Source organism: Protopterus annectens, chromosome 7.part0 (assembly GCF_019279795.1).
Source record: "Protopterus annectens isolate FY-2018-M chromosome 7.part0, PAN1.0, whole genome shotgun sequence".
NCBI classification, from domain to species: Eukaryota; Metazoa; Chordata; order Ceratodontiformes; family Protopteridae; genus Protopterus; species Protopterus annectens.
In genome coordinates, this window is record NC_056739.1 from 1,752,701,919 (window position 1) to 1,752,715,752 (window position 13,834).

At 35.9% G+C, this 13,834-nt stretch overlaps 1 protein-coding gene across 3 annotated transcripts in view; it reads left to right on the forward strand.

Moving 5' to 3' along the window:
- Window positions 1-13,834, forward strand: part of LOC122807224 (AP-3 complex subunit sigma-2) — a 1,165,940-nt gene that overhangs the window by 596,151 nt on the left and 555,955 nt on the right. The window contains exon 1 of one of the 3 annotated variants that reach the window (XM_044078298.1): window positions 114-695. The exons of 1 other annotated variant lie outside the window; for it this stretch is intronic. In XM_044078298.1, the coding sequence (XP_043934233.1) occupies window positions 627-695 (69 nt within the window). In that variant the 5' untranslated portion in view covers window positions 114-626. Of the gene's footprint in view, window positions 1-113; window positions 696-13,834 lie in introns of those variants that run through there. One more of the 3 variants, XM_044078297.1, reaches the window with a different exon arrangement.

The following is a 13,834-nucleotide window of genomic DNA, read 5'->3' on the forward strand; positions in this document are numbered from 1 at the left end:
CCTACGCCCATCGGTTCAATTGCCTCAAAACAAACGCTTGATTGTTGATTGTTGACATTTCTATTAAGAAGGAGTGCTGCGCTTGTACTCAAGGACAATCAAAACGATAAGATTGACCTTTTTCTCTTAATACTTGCACATCTTCTTATAGCGTTTAACTTTCGCGTATGCTCAAGTATACAGGATGTTAAATAATATAACACGACGAAACCAGTCCACGTTTTATAAATACTTCCAAGCTAAGGGATTTAATAGACTACCCAAGACTAACCTGTAGTCTAACCATAAAGCCAGGCTTTAGCCAAGGCTAACACTAACTAAAACACGGAAAAGCCATTGCAAAGAGATTTTAACACTGTTATTTAGAACAACCAGTACTTGAAATTCCTTGCTGTTGAAGAAATTATTATAAAACTCACACTGTCTAAGTAACCCTCCATCGTGCCTAGAATTAGATGTTAATTTATCTGTTGTTTCTGGACGGACAACAATAAATGTCGCACTAAGAGGAACTGTCTTTAACGATGTTGAGCTACAGCATCTTATGACATGGTTTATTAATTCACTTGACATCTCTCTGTTGGTCACATTTTTGACTGTCTGTCTTGCGTTCATAAAGGGACACGATGATTAAGGCGATCCTCGTTTTCAATAATCATGGGAAGCCTCGACTGATCCGTTTCTACCAGCATTTTGTGAGTAAATAGAATGTGCATGTTTTGTGACTTGTTTGTAAACGTGAGACGAAGGTCTGTGGCTGTCACCAGTGGCTTGTTTTCTTTATGTTTGATAAGAATGACCTTTTTTCTGAGTTTACAGGTAGGTGGATGTAATGTAAACAAGATATAGAGCATATTGTCAAGCTGGTGTGATGTAATGAATGTTTGTTTCCAAGTCCTGTAGTATAACCTGAATTTATGTAGGAAGGTTTTGTTTACGAGCGGGATCTATCGTTCAGAATGGGCTGCATTCTAACTTTCAGTCAGTTTGTTAGTAGGGTTTGCCACCTTTTCGAATACCAGAAGTGGAACTTTTTTGTAGTAACATAATATTGTGCAGGACAAACCATATCCACAGTTAGTACAAAAGACTAGAATTCACGTTTTGTGAAAATTTAAACCTCCCTGTTGTAGAATTTGAGTTTTTTTCTGTTTCACATAACACCAGGGCATTTGAACTACAAAATAACCTTTATATGCAAATATTTGAGGAAATGTAAGAAACCAGTTTCTCCTAAAATCTCAGGCCAATTGTCATTTTTTTACATAATGCAAATTCCTAGATGGGGATTGTCCTACTTAATGGCCCCAATAAGGACTGTCCCTCATAAAGAAGTACAGGTAGTAACCCTGTTTGTAGGAAGATTGACAGTCATCTTACTAGTGACGCATGGTTCTGTCCACAAACTCTCTCAAGTAAAGTGACAAATTAAATGTAGTGATTGATGATTGGATTGGAAAATGTAAAATCATCCATGTCCCTCTTGGATAGGGGCAACAAGTAATCAGCCTAACATATCTTTCTGTCCACATCTGAGTTATTCACACAGTATATTCACACACAATATGTAAAGTCTAAAAAACTGGCAGTGGAATATAGAGCTAGCAAGATCCTCGCAGATAACATAGTAAGTACCTATAAACATAGGGACTGACCATGAAGTGGTGTCATTTGCCATATTGACATGTAAAAGCAGTGTGGAATCACTTAGTAGTATGGACTAAAGTGATCCTCGCAGATAACAAAGTAAGTACCTATAAACATAGTGACTGACCGTGAAGTGGTGTCATTTGCCATATTGACATGTAAAAGCAGTGTGGAATCACTTAGTAGTATGGACTAAAGTTTGCCAAGTAACATAATTTCATCATGCTAATGAAAGGCTGTGTCTGCTTTTATAGTGCTGATGATTGCACAGCATGAGTCGCAAAAGCTGCATAGACTAGAAGCCATCTGTGTTGTAACAGCTTTTTTTTCTACAGTTTTGCAGCTGACCCCGTAGCACCATGGAGCTTTGAAGAGGACAAGGGTGGAGTCCTGAGACACTAGATAAGATGTCCAGGACTGGGAGTGGTGACATGCTATGTCCTCCTATTTATCCAGTGTTATGACTACGGCCATTAATCCCTGCCCTGTTTGCTATGCATCTAGGTCTTTGGATTACTCATGCAAATGTAGAAGTTACTGTATAGTGTTGTAAGCACAGCCAATGTGACATGCAGATACATGAGTAGCTGTGTGTTCTTGAATCATTCACTTATAACTTCTGTAATGGATTGATTCTGACTAAATGCGGATGTGCAGCATGTGCCAGTTAGACTAGTAAGACAGGTCATTTTTTTCTGCCTCTGATATTCCACCAAGGTTTTAATATGTAACAGCCATTGGAGGGGTCTATATTATCATGCTGACACATGTACACCAAAATACCTACATGTCGAATGGCTACCCTGGGAAAAAAAAAATCACTGTTCAACAGTTAGGTATTTTGGTGTACATGTGTCGACATACAGACGTTCCATGAACAGCCCTGTTGACGTGGTAATATAGACCCCATTGGAGGTTACAGTGTATGTAGCTGGGAAGTATGCTGTACCAACAAGAACATTTTATAAATAATTTTCCCACTTTCTGAGCAGGTGGGTAGTGCATGTGTAAGAAAGTGACTGACATTTTAATCCTTTTTTTGTTATTTGAAGATGTGAATAGTAGAACATGACAACGTGAATAGTTGTCTATTTCAGTTCTTACTCAGTGGAATAATTATACATTATTATTTTTATCTGCTATTAGATCTGTGGGAATGTTTGTTCAGATTTATGCTTGGAGGTAAGATCTTGACCATGTATGTCATGCAGTCAGTAAAGCTGTAGAATTGTTCTTTACTAATTACTAGAATTTACATCCTGAACATTTATTTTAGAGTAGACAACACAGACAAAACTTTGCAAAATTCACAGCATGATTTTTTTTCTTTGTTGACCTTTTTTTTTTGTTTGTAGTACTTCTTTAATTTCTACTTCTTCAGTTGCACATGAGATCACGTGTAGTTATTTTTTTGCTAGCTGGGTGCTTTCTTAGGATTCAGAATTTAGATGGGTCATATTCACCAAGTAGATCACTTTCAAGAATGTGCATAGAAGTACCACACTGTCTGGTTAATTGTAGTTAAACTGAATGGGATATCAAGACTCAGCTTTCCTCAGAATTACTTGTTGACAACGTTTGCTGTTTGACAGCTTACTTGACAAATGTTTTATGTACTCGTATAAGTAAAATAATCCCTAAATTTACAAAAAGAAAAGTAATGCATTGTAAACAAAAGCTAACATGAGTATACCCCTCAAATACGGGTTTTGGTGTAGACTTTTCCACATTTTTAAGGAGTAAATGTGTAACTGATGTTTATTTTAAATTATGGTGATTTGAAAGATCACGTCTAGATGTGCCATATGGCAAGCGAAAATAAAATAAAAGTACTACTATTCCATAAAGTTCATAATAACCAAAAGCTTAGGACCCATTATCATTAAAAACCATTAAGCCATCAGATTAGCTTTATCTTTTATTTCCAGCATCACAATCTATTTAATTATTACATTCACTTAATTTGTACTTCGTATGGATAAAGGATTTTTCTTCCACTGCCTTGATAGTTTGTCAGTCAAAAACCTCTCTCTTTCTCTTATTTATCACATTACTAGCCTGTGTGTTTCTCCGGTGTGCATTGTAGGTTAGATAAGGTGATCAGACAACAGGGAGATGGGCAGGACATTAAAGACTTAAGACAACCACCCCAAAAAGTGAGCTATCAGAAACAAGGGAATGATTTTTAGTTTGTTTTCATATTTTATTTTATTTTCAGGGAGTGTAATATAAAGGTACATTAGCAGTATAGTGTAAGGTTGAAAGATTGGAAATTAGCAAGAGTCTCTGCAACATTACATCTTTTATTATGTTTGAAATAGTTGGGCATGTTGATAAGAATGTACCCTGAAACATAACTCTCAAGTGTACCTCGTTACGAGGAACGTATCTCATTTGGGGTCTTAAAAAGTTCATGTTCCTCAAAGTTCCTCAGTGTTCCACATTGAAAGACTCTGTCACACATTCATTGTTAGGAATTTTTTAAGTGAAATTCATGGTAAATAGAAATTAATCATATTAATTCATTAAAAGATCTTCTTTATAAGTAAAACCAGCATATTTTAACCATCCTATGGCCTTCCTAGGTGAAGTTGTTAGCCATAAGTATGTGTTCCACATTTTTCTCATTTACACCACATTATGAGGGCAAGTGTTACTCATTTTGGAGATGGAAGGTTGAGAGCTATGCAAGACGTAGATCTTACCATCAGATTATACATACCAACACCTCAATTTTCCAACAAATGTCACAAGACCCTGGAACACTCCTGTCTGCCTCTTAGCAGAGCACAGGTTTATGAAGCTCTGCTGAGTTTACAGGTAAGTGGGCAGTTTTGAAAACCATTCTTTCTTCCATTAGTTCTTTTCTTCATGTTTTCATTATTTAAAAAATCAGTGCTCAACCACTGTAAAAATTTGTGAGGTGTAATATGTTACAGATTTGGACTAATTTTCAACCTTTAATCATTACATCCCATTGTTAATAAACATTTATACTAAACCACTTGCCTCTTATTTCAAGATTTTTATGTTTTTTTTTTACTGTAACCTCTATCTTTCCTAGTTGCTCTAACAGCTTGGCTTTAACTTTCGAAGTACATTATGTCTTAATATCTTTGCCTAATTTTAATCCAGACACTTTCTCAGTAAAATTTTCTGATTAATCTCTTTCATCTTCCTTTCTTTAGCTTTGTAATGGCCTTCACTTAATTTCAACTGTATGGTCACACAATGTCAAACAGTATTGTAAACAATTTTGTCTTATTGATCCTTTATGAACATTATTGTATATTACTGTGTTTTAGGACACCATTTTTGTTACTTGCACAGTTTAAGAACTATTGTACATTTTCACATAAATCTTTTTTTCTTTACATGTTTCACTGAATTGTCTGTTTTATTTTGGCTGAATATTATGTTCGAAATTTGTTTTTATTAATATTGTATTAATTGCCAGGTGCTCAGGTCATGGCTGTAAAGGGACCATTGTGTGAGTTCACTTTTGTGTTTTATCAAGTAAAAATAAAACAAATAGCTTCCTAGTCTGTGATTAGTTCCACTCATTCTGTAACACCTGACACCTTTAGCCAAAGATAACAACACTGACAATACCTCAAAGAGCCTTTTCAGAAATGCTGCTAGTTCTTTGCCAGCTTGTATAGCATCCATGGAAGTAAATCATCTGGTTGCTATGCCTATACCCTTTTGCTTTCTAGGTCTTTCTTTAACTCTATCTCAGAGACATTCTAATCGCTCTTCCTGTTTTACTTGCCATTGGTTCTTATTTGATTTTCCGTGCTAGACCTTCCTGGCAAAACAGAGGCTCATTTATTCAACATCTCAGTCTATTCCAGGACATATGTTCATAAATTCCTACTTGATAGCCTTACTTCCCCTTAATAAACAGGACATTATTATGTTTATACTTCTGAACATCTTAGAACAAATCTGGACAAAGGCCCAAAAATAGAGACATTTTTTTTTTAAGTATTGCTGTTACAAGCTTAGAAAGTTGATAACACAGCAGGTTTTGAGTTAACACAAATTTTCTGAAGGGTATAATGTCTGAAACTCAAATGTCTGTTATTATTTTCTGACTTTAAGTTTCAATGACTTTCCAGTACTTTGCCAGAAAACCACAATTTTATGGAAAAACGGACCAAAAATATTAGGCAAAACTCTGGACATTTTGCAAAAATCTGCACATTTGAGAGGTATGAAAATTAGTTTCTTCTTACTTTCGCTTGCATAGAAATAGAACTTTGCCACCTCTTTATTAATACTGGCTATCACTAATCTTTCAAGCCTCGATTTCTGTGTACACTGTTCTACTTTTGGCTTCATCAGTGGTTTCCTTCACAGACCCTCTCCATATTTTGTGATGTGTTACTGTTTCTCCTTCTGTGTCTTAAAAATTAGGATGGAGATGCCTTTCTCCCTTCCTATTCATAAACTGGAAGTCATATTTCTCCTCTTCCACTTCAGTTTACTGAAAATATGCATTGTTTGCTGCAAAAATAAATTAAAATACAAACACACACTGCCATGTTAAACCCCAGTGTTGCCTTCTTTCCATTATGGTAGACTGTTTAGTCGTTCTACCATACTCAAAACAAATTTTACCAGTTGGCTTGGGGTGCTTTTTTTATGGGCCAGGGTGCTGTGACTGATAAAAACTACTCGAGTCTGGAATTATGTTTTTAATTTTTTGGGGGGTTGGGCAGTAGGAGTCACTTGATGACAGGGCTTTATTTGGAATGTGAGAAAATATGCTGTGTATACGAGACGGTTACCAAGATTTTACTCGAAAAGAGGAGAAAGTATGCTATGTATGTGGGACTTATAGGCTACAAGGACTTTGTCTGTTTACTGTTAGTTTATAGTCCTGGAAACTTCTAAGGAAGTGGGATTACATAATCATCGGGAAACACAATTATAGTAATTTATTTACTAGCAGGAGAGGGTTAAGTAAATTGGAGCATCTGGGTTCTGTTAAGATAGACCGTAATACAAAGATTGCCATATACTTTAGCTAGATATTTCAAAGGGTACTGATCTTTTGCGTCATATGTTTTGTTGGTTTTGTCACACTTCACAAAAACCCAAAGATCACTGCATACTTTAACAAATCAGGAGGTCACTGTGTTTTGGGATAAATTTAAAAAAATCAGACATTCTTGATTTTTTTACTTCAGTGTAAATTATATTTTGCATCTCTGTTTGTCCACTAGTACCAGAAATCTATGTTCCGTTAAGAGGCTGGCAAACTGCATGACACAAGAGTCCACTTTGGGCTTTTTTTTGAGGTGAAGGATTCCTCATTTTGTCTACAGAAATGTAGTTATGGTCAACTTTTTGTCTGCTACCGGAGTGATTTTGCTGGTTATGACCTTACTAGGAAAAAGTTTTGTTTTTCTGTTTGACAAAGGCTAAGATATATGTATGTCCAGGATGGGTTTCTGTCCTGCATATATTTCTTGCTCTGACTGCAAGCCTACATTGGTTAATGTAGATTCTGAAAATATGGCTAGTATTTTTCACCGAGTGAAGTTTTTGGGATTGTGCAGCACATGTTGAAGACCTATGTACTGACTAGTTGCAATACCACCAAGCTATAAATACTGTATTGTGAGTGCTCCTGAGGTTGTAGTAATTGAGGATGTAACATTTAGTATACCAGGATGAGACAGACACAAACTGCATGTACTCTGCTTCCTCAGAATTTACTTTCAGGTTTTGCAACATGTAGTGGATGTTACATGATGCACGTTGAGGAACTGTTGCATGGGCTAAAGGAACTGTATCAGTTTTCTTAAAAATGTAAACCTAGATTTTTATCTGTTTTTTCGGAAGCTCTCTCTTTTCATTAATAAATTTTCGTACACACATTTTATATTGGGAAGGTTTGCATTCATTTAACTGTTCAGTATGTTGTTTTTTATTTGTATTAATGCAAAAGCAAACATTTTTTTTCATTTGATCAGATTTTAAAGACAGTAGCAGCATGTTTCTTTACTGTTCAGTGCAGTCCATACTTTAGTAAATGTGTGAGAATGTAGCTTGTTTTCTGAGCTATCTTCTAAGTTTCAAATACTTGAAAAAGACTTGGATCTAAATTTTTGATGTTGATGTAGTAGGAACTGCTTCAGTTAACAAGTTATCAATTTGTATCTTTTGGTAATAAATCAGAACATCCTAAGGACGGTCTGATGGACTCCACACTCCTCTCTCAGTAGAGATGCTGCTTGGATCACCTCTCTGATTTAATTTTTGTGAGACTTGTAGGTCTGATACCACTTAGGTAGGTTTACAATGGTGCCCTGAGGGAAACACCATTGTATATGTGGTCGCATATCCCTTGCTTGCCTGCTCACCTGCCACAATAAAGGGTTCTCTTTTATGGCAGCAGTATTGCCACCAAGCTTATGAGATGTCTCCATTCCATTCCCAACCTCGCAGTCTTAACTCTTGGAAGAGGAGAGCAAATAATGCCTTATCAGTGCTCTTCCTTCCAGCCAGGTTCTACATGTGCTTGAACTGCTTATGGAACTCTGCATTCCATTCACAACCTCGCAGTCTTAACTCTTGGAAGAGGAGAGCAAATAATGCCTTATCAGTGCTCTTCCTTCCAGCCAGGATCTACATGTGCTTGAACTGCTTATGGAACTCTGAATACCTGTGTTATAATTTGGGCTATGTCCTTGTATGCCACTGGAGCTGGCTTCACCCAACTGCTCTAGAGACTTCGCTGCATGGGCTTCCACTGAAAATGCAGGACACTGCCCAACTGAACATTCTGGTCATCGAATGTTAAATAAGCAAATAAATAAAAAGTGAATCATTGATCATGTTTTTGATAGAAACCCTCTCCAAATTATCTAGGAACAGAGAATTCTCAGTTGTGAGTTCAAGGCTGTAAACAGATTACGTCCATTATATTCCCATCACTGCAGAGTTGAACATTTTCACTTACGTGATCAATGCATTTCTTGTTTTCAAAGCAAAATGCACATTCTGCATACTCGTAACATCTGTAGCAGTATGCAGAATGCTGTGGATATGGAGCCACAAGTAAACTTTATGCTCACGGATGTATCATTTTTTTTTTTTTTGTCAGTATATGTATGCATACAAACTGTTCTTGCCTTGTAATTTTAGTGTTGCATGCTTTTTATGTTTTTACTTATTTATTTTTTGCAGTTTTATTAGGCATTATCTAGAAATACTCTACTTTAGATCACCTTACTTAACTCAGTTGATAAATGAGTCAATGAAATAAGTAGTAAATGCTCTGATAAGAAAGGTCCATCTTTGCCAACCTCTAGGGCTTGCACCAGAAGTGTTAGGACTGCTTACAGGATGTAACTTTCCTAGGCTTCTTTTACATCCTTCTCTTCAAGAAATATATAACGCCATCATCTCTTTGCAGTTCTTGCCTGCTAGGCCGGGTTGCTTTAGAGCTTTTGTGATTTGAAGTGCTGGTAGAATTGGATAAATGCCTTTATTTTATATGCCTTTCTCTTTCTTATCTTATTCTTATTGCAAATTTTCTATCTGGTCACTTTTTCTGTGGGAAATGTAACCATTTTGTTTCCTGTATGTTTTGGCTTTGATTCACCATTTTATTAACTCCTAGTGTCATCTGTAAGTTCATTCTGTCTCCTGACTGGTGTTTTAAATGCATTTTTGTCATGGTCCTGAATATGACTTCTGTAGGTGCCCTATTCTTTGTCATGTTTAAATGAAATTAAATGTTGATGAAAAGAAGGCACTAGAACCTTTATTTTGCCAAGAATCTTTCTGTTCTTTGTTCAAATGGGAGCCTATTCTTTGTCATGTTTAACTTGTTCAGATGGGAGCCAATCACATTACTGCTCCTCTTGGAGTACTTCTTTCCCTTAAGAAAGTGTTTAGTCTTTAAAATGTTAGTTTGGTTTGACAGAACCTGAAGCCTTTCATTGATCTGACAGCATAATTCTTTGGTTTTCATATGCGTTATGGCTGACAGTAGTCTTGTTCCAAGTTAGTTAAAGATGTGGGGAGTCTGTTAGAGGAATTTGTAAACATTCTCACTTTTTAATGTTCATTCATTCCGCTGTTTCAGCTTCTCCTGAGGTGTAGATTCCCCTTCTTTCGTGTATTATCTCCATTTCACAGACGCAGTCTCTAATGGTTTTTTTTTTTTGCTTAATTGACTGCAATTTGCTGGCCACTGCAAGAGACTGCATGCCAGATCTCAGTCTAGAGCTGTTATCCTTTATCCTAGGGTATCGGGAGTCCCCAGCATAATTTCCACCAGTGCTTCATTTTGCTTAGTACCACCAGGCTAGGTGCTAATGATTGTGCCTCTTATTTCGCAGTCTTGTCAGGGTGTTTAACATTGTTTGTTAGATACCAGTCACATAGGCTTCAATGTACCCAACATTGTCCTTCCCAATCACATTGTTTCTGGCATGAATTTCTGTGACACTGTTGAGTTTGACATCCCGTTTGCACATTTGTTGATTCCAACCCTTTTGAGTTCACGTTTTCTTCTGCCTGATTTTCAGGTGGTGATAGCTTTAACACTGGCAATTCAGGTGCTGGCACTTTCAGATGCAACTTTTTGGGTGCCAGCAGTTTCCTTGGCTTCAGTGGGCATCTTTTGCCCTGTAGGGTAACTCTGAAGCCATGTCTCTTTGGTTCTCTCAACCTTTTGCAGCTTGCCCAACATCATTTTAAATTTCGGCCACTTTGCAGCAGATTGTGAGAGGCTGCTTGAACAAAGTCCAAGCCAGAGAGGCACAAGAAATACCTCTGCAGAGCAAAACACTTGGATGGTGATGGAGGAACACTCCTTTGCTTTCCTCAAATGGCCCTTAGTTTTGAGTTCCTGCAAGGAATACAACACAGAGGGTATTGGCCCACTGAACTAGTCTCCCTTCCTCAAAGGATTCTGTAAGAATGTTTCCTTTTCAGTCCTCCTGAGTGGTTTGTGGACTTCTCGCAGGATGCCAGAAAAGATGCAAGAGAGAACCCATGCATGGTATTACTGATCTGAGAGAAGGCAGACAGGATATTTCAGCGTAAGGATTCCACCATTAGAGCCCAGCTTTGAGTCCTCCTGATACAGAGTCTGGCACTGTGGGTAGATAAGGAATGTTTTTGTTAAATGTACATCTTAGGTGCCTTGGTCCATACCATTGTCCTCTTCAGAATCCCATACAGCCCATTTGTTTTACTAGGAAGCTCTATTTCTCATCAGTAATAGTTCTCAGTTCCATATTTTAATCTCTATAATTATTTTTCTTATTTCTTTTATTCATGGTTTTGTTTTTGTTTTTCCATTTTCTATTTATGGATTTCTTGGTTACTTTCAAGACTAACGATAGTAATACCTTCACCCCTGTAGTACATTGTTTTACACCAGCTAAAACCTCTCTATGTTGAAGTTAAATATTGTTCAAATCATTTTTTATAATGAAGCAATTCCTTATGTTCCCAAAACATAAGCTTCCAAGAGCCTGCTCCTGAACCATCACAGGTCCAGCATATGCCTGGTATCTGTGGGAACATTTTTTTCTGATCTCGTTAAATAAATATTTGCGGGAACATTTTTTATTCAAAAATTCTACTTTCTCTCTGTGTAGTTGCATACTTTTGTCGTGACCCCAAGTTACCTCCATTGATCATCATCAGCATGCTTATTTTAATTATTCATGCCACAGTATCTCAAATTTTATAAGGCATTGTCGTATGAAATTTAATACTACCTTGTATACATACTACTATTTTCTGGTCTTCCATCTCTGTTATGGCTTCAGTTATAAAATTTGTGATTTTTTTTTTTTTGTGTAAAAAAAATTACTATCCAGACTCCACTCCTTCAAATGTAAAATTAGACCTGCATATGCAAGTTGATCTGAATTCAGTAACTTTTCAGTAACCCAAATGTTTCTTTAGCTTCAATCTGTTTGTATTACCTCATCATCTTTTGTTATCTGCACCCAAAATATATGTTCTTTCCTTTACAAATGTTATTACACTATTGTCTGTGTTTTTCTTTTTATGTATAGTATGGCCTGTAGGGTTATTCTGCTTTTCTTAAGTCTAATTTTCTTTTAAAGTGAAATCTTTCTTAGTTTTATGTATATCAAGCTAAATGTAATGCTTTTTCTATTCCTTTTCTAAATCTGCCCACATGCCAACCTCTGTTCCCATTATTGCCTCACCAGGCACCATGCCTGTCATGTGCTTCCATATGGGTATATATTCTAAGTTCTGAATCAGATATATTAAACAAAGCTGTATGGCCATGTACTATGCCTCCAAGTCTGGAAATCTCAAACCTCTATGTTCCTTTGTTTGCATTAGTTTTTACCATTGCACACATTTTTTCTTTTGTTATCCACAAAAAAAAACTCCTTAATTTCCTTTTTTCATTTTTTTTCATTTCTGTTCTCTCCGTTGATATGTGTAATACACCTGATGTACATAAAGAACCAGTGGGACCAAGCATACATTAATCACTTGTATCTTATTGATAATGTCCTTAAATAATTTCCACAGTCTAATCTTAATTTTTCAGTATTTTCTTCCAATATTTGCTTTTTTTTTTTTTTTTTTTTTGCCATCTTGTTTCAACTAAATTTCTAAGCATCTCATCTTATAGTGACCCCACAAAAATGTCCCAAGTCACTAATTACATTAGTCTTTGTTTTTGCTTTATTTATTTTATATCCTGCTGTACTTGTCAAGTATTTCATTTTTATTAGATATGATTTTTAGGTTATATTCTTGATTGGTAACTCATAATATTGTACCTCTAACAACAGTAGCTATTTTCTTATTAGTATTTCTGCATTTATATTCAATTATACTTGATTGTCTGTTGCCTCTGGCTAATAGCTCTAAGTACAAAATAAAGAGCAATGGTGGTCTCCCCTGCCTAACCTCTCTTACAAGACTAAATGTTTTAGACAGTTCATCACCACACTTCATTGTAATTTGAGCTTCTGTGTAGATGTTGAATGTTAATGTTGCTCATGTTTATGGAAACCCAAATGCTTCAAAAGATCTCTCTATGAATTCCCAGTTTGTCAAATGCTTTTCTGGAATCCAAATCTAGTAACATTAATATATTATTGTCCAGTATATCCTTTTGAATCATTAGGGTTATGTTAATGTTGTAAATGTTTGATCACCTTCTGTAAACCACACTGATTCAGATCTGTTATTTTTAACAATACAGTTTGATTACTTTTATCTAAATGTAATTTTGCCTATGTCACAACTGATAATTCAATCCATCCATCGTATGACCCTGGATCAAGAGGATCTTTCCCCTTCTGTGATATAACTACCGGTACTGATCCTTTCCAAATTCAGGGTGCATCCCATCCCTGTCTGGAAAATATTATGAAAACATACTAGCCAGATTTTTATCTTCTGTTCATGATACATATTAGCCAGATTTTTATCTCCTGTTCATGTTTTGTTCATGATATTTTAAATTCTATCACTTTCGGTGTTATCAGTATACTCTGTTTTTTCAGCAATTTACTTATTTTTTATGTTACTATCCACCTTTCTACTTCTGTTAACCAAAGAAATTATAACTGACTCAAATATGCTGTTATTCTTGTGTGTTCCACTTAACTTCTGTATCTTGTCTGTATAGCATACTGTAATAATTACCATTATATTCATAATTTTTCCAGGGTCCACTTCAACTCTACCATTGTCATTCCTGATTTTGGTTATTACCTTGCCAACCTTTTATTGTCTTAGACATTGACCCAGTAATTTAGCTACTATGGAGTTATTGTCAAAAAGTAATTTTAAAACCATTACTCTGTGTTCTTTCTTATTTAGTAAGTACTCTTCATGGGCATTGTAAGTTCTTTCAGTTGCTCTACAACTAGTTTTGTTCCACTTTATTCTTTTCACTTCTGTAAATCTTTTTAAAGCCCTCTCAATACATACTGTGACAGTTATTCCATATCCCGTTTGCTTTTATTGTGACCACATTTTTAATATTCAGTTTATAATTAACCCAATCTTTTGCAATGTCTTTACTGCTTAGATTCAAATCTAATAAAATTTTAAGTAAACTTTGATCTAGCAAGTCATTAAATGACATGCTTTTCAGAAAAGATACTGGAAATTGCCAGTGTTTAGCATAGTAGACTTTTACTTGCTTAAACTT